General features: G+C 46.3%; 1 protein-coding gene across 1 annotated transcript; it reads left to right on the top strand.

Moving 5' to 3' along the window:
* Positions 1–1,212: 1,212 nt before the first annotated feature.
* LOC135816888 (uncharacterized) lies at positions 1,213–2,835 on the top strand. The gene has a single exon (XM_065329988.1). The coding sequence runs from the start codon at positions 1,213–1,215 to the stop codon at positions 2,833–2,835; it is 1,623 nt and encodes a 540-aa protein (XP_065186060.1).
* The last annotated feature ends 5,123 nt before the right edge of the window (positions 2,836–7,958 follow it).

The following is a 7,958-nucleotide window of genomic DNA, read 5'->3' as shown; positions in this document are numbered from 1 at the left end:
TGAAGGGTACCGTTGCCGCTGTATAAAACCCCTGACCTCTTAATTTTCCATCATTTCGCAAAGCATCCTTGCCAAGTCACAAGTAATTGTTGTTGTTGTCTTCATCCTTGCTATTACTTTGGTGAAGAAGAAGAAGAAGAAGAAGAAGAAGAAGAAGAAGAAGAAGAAGAAGAAAAAACAACAACAACAACAACAACAACAACAACAACAACAACAAGAAGAAGAAGATCATGAACATGTGGTCTATTTTGAAAGATCATGGTGAGGACGGCCATTGTCCAATGGGTGCGCTGATGCGTTGTGCTGCGCGGTTGGGAATCGCAACCTCGCTGACAAACCTGGTGGAACCTTTCAATGGAGACCATGGATATGACCAAGCAGTTGTTGAAAGTCACCCCATAACCAACTTGATCTGGATTGCTGCCAAGGACATGGCTTGCTGCGGGCGGAAAGAACTACTTGATGTAGTGAAGCTGCTGTTTCCAGTTGATCCAAGCCCTGATGGAAGTACGCCTAGTACTGCTACTGGCAAGTCGGACATTGCTCAACGCCACCTCATGAAGAACCTATCCTGCGTGTTCAAGAAGGTGAAGAGCACCCCTTCCAGTAACAACATTAGTATGATCATCGTGTTGGTTGCAATGCTCATTCTCTTGTGTGAAGAAGTGTCGCTGAGAGGATACGATCATGAGCTGCACTGCACTCTAGTTGAGTTCTTTGATCGAGAACTGCATGCTCTTGATGTGGTGCACTACAAGCGTTGTCAGCAAACTCAGTCAACATTCACGAATTGTGGAATTCCACAAATGCTCACATTGATTACTATTATGTCTATCCTTGCCTCCCTCACTTTGAGCTATATTATTTGACATGTGGACACACACACACACACACACACACACACACACACACACACACACACACACTCAAATCATCATCATCATCATAATACATGACGTTATTCATTAAAAATGTTTTATTATAATTTATCAATACACTTGGTAAAGAAAACGGAATGAATCATAAATGTTGTAGTTTCTGTACACGCCTGTGATGGTATCGTCCATTCTCAGTACGGCTTGATTGGCATGGAGTGGGTTGGAAGTGAATGACAGCGTGCACTTGTTCTTCCTGGGTGTTTGACTGTGTGACATCCAGTAGCGTATCTCCTTTGTCCCGCGCTCTGCAGCATCTGCAGGGTATCCAACTAGAATGTATAACCCAAGCGGCACATGCAGCGACATGGGCGACTACCATGATCTCTACCTGAAGACCGATGTGCACCTTCTTGCAGATGTGTTTGAGAAATTTAGATGCACTGCAATGGCCACGTACGATTTGGACCCGACACACTACTACACCCTGCCTGGATTCGCGTGGGACGCCCTTCTGAAACATACAGGAATCTCGCTCACTCTGCTGGACGACGTGGACATGCATCTGTTCGTCGAGCGCGGTCTTCGTGGCGGTGTTACAATGGCGTCACACCGCCACGCCAGGGCGAACAACAAGTACATGAGCTCACACGACCCTGAGCAGGCGTCAACATATCTTCAATACCTCGACGCGAACAACCTGTACGGCTGGGCCATGTCGCAGCACTTGCCGACATCAAAATTCCAGTGGTGTGCCCCCAGTGACGAACTCCTGCAGAAGATCCTCACCCAGCCAGATGACGCAGATACTGGGTACATGGTGGAGTGTGATCTGTCAGTGCCCACAGAGTTCCACGATCGCCTGAACGACTACCCACCCGCACCGGAGCGTGTAACCATCACCGAGAGTATGATGTCGCCATACCAGCGCGACTTGATTGCAGCAGATCCTGTCTCCGGACTGAGTGCTCCGAAACTGGTCCCGAACCTCATGCCGAAGCAGCGCTACGTAACACACTACCGTAACCTCAGGCTGTACAGTCGTCTAGGTCTGAGGATCGATGCTGTACACCGCGTGCTCAGTTTCCGCCAAGCTCCGTGGATGAAGCCCTACATCCAGCTGAACACGGAGCTTCGGAAGAAGGCGAAGAACGATTTCGAGAAGGACTTCTTCAAATTAATGAATAACGCTGTGTTTGGGAAGACAATGGAGAATGTGAGAAGAAGGATCTCCATTAGACTGCTGCGTGTGGAAGACGAGGAAGATACCATTCTCACAGCTGTGGCTAAGTCCACCTACGTCCGCCATGTCCTCTTCGACAACGGGCTTGTGGGCGTCGAGAACAGGAAGCTTGCGGTCCACCTCAACAAGCCGGTGTACGTTGGCATGAGCATCCTGGAGCTGAGCAAGGAGCTCATGTACAGATTTTACTATGACGAGCTCCAGCCACGCTACGGAGACCGCATGAGCCTGCTGTACACAGACACGGACTCGCTGGTGCTGCTGTTCCGCACGGAGGACCTCTATGCGGACATGAAGAGTATGGCCGATCAGTACGACACCAGCAACTTTAGCCCCGACAGTCCTCTGTACAGCGAGAGTAATAAGAAGGTTGTAGGTAAATTTAAGGACGAGCTCGGAGGGAAGCTCATGACAGAGTTCGTGGCGCTCAGATCCAAAATGTACGCGTACGATGGCGAGGAGAGTGGTCAGCGTGCAAAGGGCGTCAAGAGAGCGGTGACGAGAAGATTCACGATCGCGGACTACCGTCAGTGTCTGGTCGACAGGACGAGGATGTCACACGCAATGACCACCCTGCGCAGCCATTCGCATCGTATCTTCACCGAGACGATGACCAAGTCGTCTTTGTCGCCGTTCGACAGCAAACGATACATCCGAACGGACGGTGTCAGCACACTTGCACATGGGCACCACCGCATCGCACTGCTGGATGACTGAACAATGATGGTTGTGGTTGACAATCACAATTATTAGTCACACCCTGTACCATATCAATTCCATTTGTCTAATGAGTTACTGATCTTGATCTTGATGATGATGATGATGATGTTGATGTTATTATTTTTCTACATACTACATAATTTTGTTTTCTCCATAACTTAACTAGACTTTTAATATAGCTAAACATAATTGCGTGAAATGCAATTGCACAGTTGATGATGTTTACGATGATGGCAATGTTTGATGTTGATGTTGATGTTGATGATGATAATAAGAATAAGATTGCTCTTGTCGGCAGCTAGAGCTTGCTCAATTGTCCGTTGTCAATCCAGGAGTTGAACTTGTCCGGGTAGCCTTTCCACTTGACCAGAGACTGTCCGGGGCGTTTGCGCAGGACTTTCTCCACGCGGAACTTGGTTTTCCTTGGTTTTCTGCAGTTGATGTTCGTAGAAACTGCCCTGAATAGGCTCGTTCATGAGATCTCGAATGTTGTAGGTGGGTGGTTGGGTGGGTAGAACTCTATTCACGACGAACACCTCTTCAGTCCAATTGGGTGTGTAGCCCTTTTTCGAAATGAGCTTTGCTCACAGCAATTCTCACTTCATCGTTCACAGCATAGCGTCGCCGCGCTGTGCGTGCATCTGGACTTTTGCTGGGGTGATCCTGTACAAACGATGCATTACGCTCCTCGGACGCCTCGGCAGGTTTCATACCAATACTGCGGTACGGTGCTTGCTGGTGTTGTAGTCATGTACAAGTTTGGACTTTGGGTAGCACTTTGATGTAGACATTTTGTTGATTTTGCTGTAAAGTGTTTCAGCGTTCTGTTGAATCGCTCTGCAACCACCGCCCCTTGCCGTCGTTATGAGTGCTGTACATGCTAATACCGTTGTCAGCAAGCCACTGCTTGACTGTTGCGTTGTAGAACTCTTTACCCTCATCGACCCACAGCTTGCGAGGTGAGCGCTTGCTGCTGGTCACGATGCTGCGAAACGCATCTCTGACAAGTGCGCCCGTCTTGTTCTGGAGCGGTACAACCCACCATGCATAGGGACCGAAAAGATCGATGACGGTCATCAAATGTCGAGTGCCATTGTCATTTTTTTTTTTTTTTTTTTTTTTTGCAAACGCCTGCATGTCCACCAGATCTTCACTCCATTATGATAATTATGTCATCCAACTCGTGCACTATCACACGTCTGCGGGGGAAGCGTACACGTCTTGGTCTGTGCATTTCACTGGCTTTAAACGCTCCATCCACACATCATCGTCATCCTCACTAGCACTGACACCACTGTCAGTGCCTGGGGCAGCAGCAGCAGCAGTTGCACCGCTGTCACTCCCAACACCGCCAGTCCCACCACCTGCGGTGCCGTTTGTGATTGAATCACTGTCAACGTCCAGGATCACGGGATCCTTGTGCAACCTATTGTCAGTGAAGTCACAGTTAGTGGCGTGCAAGTACTCGCAAAGTACCTTCAATAGTACCCTGCTCCGAGAACAGTCTCCCTACGAGAACTGCATACCGACCACACACGGCAGTGCATGATAAAATTAAAAATAATAATAATAGAAATATTGACTGGTTATAAAAATGTTATTGAATAAAGTCATGTATTATGATGATGATGATGATGATGGCCTGTGTGTGTGTGTGTGTGTGTGTGTGTGTGTGTGTGTATGTGTGTGTGTGTGTGTGTGTATGTGTGTGTGTGTGTGTGTGTGTGTGTGTGTGTGTGTGTGTGTGTGTGTGTGTGTGTGTACATCTCCAATAATATACATGTAGCTCAAAGTGAGACAGGCGAGGATAGACATAATAGTTATCAATGAGAGCATTTGTGGAATTCCAAAATTCGTGAATGTTGACTGGGTTTGCTGACAACGCTTGTAGTGCACCACGTCAATAGCATGCAGTTCTTGATAAAAGAACTCAACTAGAGTGCAGTGCAGTTCATGACCGTATCCTCTCAGCGACACTTCTTCGCACAACAGAATGAGCATTGCAACCAACACGATGATCATACTAATGTTGTTACTGGAAGGGGTGCTCTTCACCTTCTTGAACACGCAGGATAGGTTCTTCATGAGGTAGCGTTGAGCAATGTCAGACTTGTCAGTAGCAGTACTAGGGGCTGTCCCATCAGGGGTTGGATCAATTGGAAACAACAGCTTCACTACATCAAGTAGTTCTTTCCGCCCGCAGGAAGCCATGTCCTTGGCAGCAATCCAGATCAAGTTGGTTATGGGGTGACTTTCAACAACTGCTTGGTCATATCCAGGTCTCCATTGAAAGGTTCCACCATGTTCGTCAGCGAGGTTGCGATTCCTAACCGCGCAGCACACCGCATCAGCGCACCCATTGGACAATGTCCGTCCTCATCATGACCTTTCAAAATAGACCACAATCATGTTCATCATCTTCTTCTTCTTCTTCTTCTTCTTCTTCTTCTTCTTCTTCTTCTTCTTCTTCACCAAAGTAATAACAAGGATGAAGACAACAATTACTTGTGACTTGACAATGACTCTTTGAGAAATGATTGAAAATTAAGATGTCAGGTTTTTTTTTTATACATGTATAACAGAAGCAGCAGCAGCAGCAGCAGGAGCAGGAGCACCCTTCATCCTCCTTCTCCTACACATGGCACTTGAGAAACGGTACAGCACACATTTCAACTCCTGAGGAATTACTTCCACACGAGGTTCATAGCACCCGTAAGATTTGATTAGTCTTTGCATCAGTTCATTTTTTCCTCAGAATTAAACTCTCGGATATTCAGCTTAAACTTCTTCACCTGAAAAGGGGTAAGAGGCTTTGTACGGATTAGAAGTTGGCGGAGCCAGTCTTTCGAAAATTGCTGCGGTTTGCAACTCATTAGCTTGCTGGATCGTGCCCACGACACATGGCTCTTTGGAAGATATGGCTGAAGCTTCTGGCAAATCTCGTCGTGGTCAGCACAGATGCATGTCAGAGCTATGGCATAGTTCAGGCTCTTGTAGCCATTCTCCTTCTTCATGTACTGCAACGGTTCCAGCACACCGTGAAGGTTCAGCAGGACACCGGTCTTTTCCATGAAGCGTACCAGATGTCTATCGACGGCAGTCAATCGCTCCCGAGCGGCATATAACTGAAATACCGCCGCTAAAAGGTACTTTCAACCATATCAGCTCACAGGTCTGGACAATTGGTAAAATGCATTGTTTTTCAGTTGTACCTCCACTACATAACATTACAATTGAAATTGAAGTTAACGTTCGAGAACCTTCGACGGTACGAGTAATTCATTTCTAAGTCTGCTGCAGTGGTGGCGGGGTTGCTATACCCTAATGGTTTCAAAAACATCCCAGACAGTCAATCTTATTAACACCACACCCACCACTTTAAAAGCACTTATGTCGCCGAGAGGCACTTCAAAACCACTAAGTCATTAACCCAATTAAATGTGACACCTAGGCCACTTAAAACCACTTCACGTTTCAAGTGGTCACTTAATTACCACTTATCCAATTATAAGGTCAAGGGGACTAATTAACAACCGACGGAGTCGACTCCGTCGACGGAGTCGGTTGTTAATTAGATCTGTGCTGACCACGACGAGATTTGCCAGAAGCTTCAGCCATATCTTCCAAAGAGCCATGTGTCGTGGGCACGATCCAGCAAGCTAATGAGTTGCAAACCGCAGCAATTTTCGAAAGACTGGCTCCGCCAACTTCTAATCCGTACAAAGCCTCTTACCCCTTTTCAGGTGAAGAAGTTTAAGCTGAATATCCGAGAGTTTAATTCTGAGGAAAAAATGAACTGATGCAAAGACTAATCAAATCTTACGGGTGCTATGAACCTCGTGTGGAAGTAATTCCTCAGGAGTTGAAATGTGTGCTGTACCGTTTCTCAAGTGCCATGTGTAGGAGAAGGAGGATGAAGGGTGCTCCTGCTCCTGCTGCTGCTGCTGCTGCTTCTGTTATACATGTATAAAAAAAAAAACCTGACATCTTAATTTTCAATCATTTCTCAAAGAGTCATTGTCAAGTCACAAGTAATTGTTGTCTTCATCCTTGTTATTACTTTGGTGAAGAAGAAGAAGAAGAAGAAGAAGAAGAAGAAGAAGAAGAAGAAGAAGAAGAAGAAGAAGAAGAAGAAGAAGATAATGAACATGATTGTGGTCTATTTTGAAAGGTCATGATGAGGACGGACATTGTCCAATGGGTGCGCTGATGCGGTGTGCTGCGCGGTTAGGAATCGCAACCTCGCTGACGAACATGGTGGAACCTTTCAATGGAGACCTGGATATGACCAAGCAGTTGTTGAAAGTCACCCCATAACCAACTTGATCTGGATTGCTGCCAAGGACATGGCTTCCTGCGGGCGGAAAGAACTACTTGATGTAGTGAAGCTGTTGTTTCCAATTGATCCAACCCCTGATGGGACAGCCCCTAGTACTGCTACTGACAAGTCTGACATTGCTCAACGCTACCTCATGAAGAACCTATCCTGCGTGTTCAAGAAGGTGAAGAGCACCCCTTCCAGTAACAACATTAGTATGATCATCGTGTTGGTTGCAATGCTCATTCTGTTGTGCGAAGAAGTGTCGCTGAGAGGATACGGTCATGAACTGCACTGCACTCTAGTTGAGTTCTTTTATCAAGAACTGCATGCTATTGACGTGGTGCACTACAAGCGTTGTCAGCAAACCCAGTCAACATTCACGAATTTTGGAATTCCACAAATGCTCTCATTGATAACTATTATGTCTATCCTCGCCTGTCTCACTTTGAGCTACATGTATATTATTGGAGATGTACACACACACACACACACACACACACACACACACACACACACACACACACATACACACACACACACACACACACACATACACACACACACACACACACACACACACACACACACACACACAGGCCATCATCATCATCATCATCATAATACATGACTTTATTCAATAACATTTTTATAACCAGTCAATATTTCTATTATTATTATTTTTAATTTTATCATGCACTGCCGTGTGTGGTCGGTATGCAGTTCTCGTAGGGAGACTGTTCTCGGAGCAGGGTACTATTGAAGGTACTTTGCGAGTACTTGCACGCCACTAACTGTGACT

This window comes from Sycon ciliatum, chromosome 5 (genome assembly GCF_964019385.1).
Source record: "Sycon ciliatum chromosome 5, ocSycCili1.1, whole genome shotgun sequence".
In the NCBI taxonomy this organism is placed as follows: domain Eukaryota; kingdom Metazoa; phylum Porifera; class Calcarea; order Leucosolenida; family Sycettidae; genus Sycon; species Sycon ciliatum.
The sequence above is the reverse complement of the archived record's forward strand: the minus strand, read 5'-3'. Positions and strand labels throughout refer to the sequence as shown.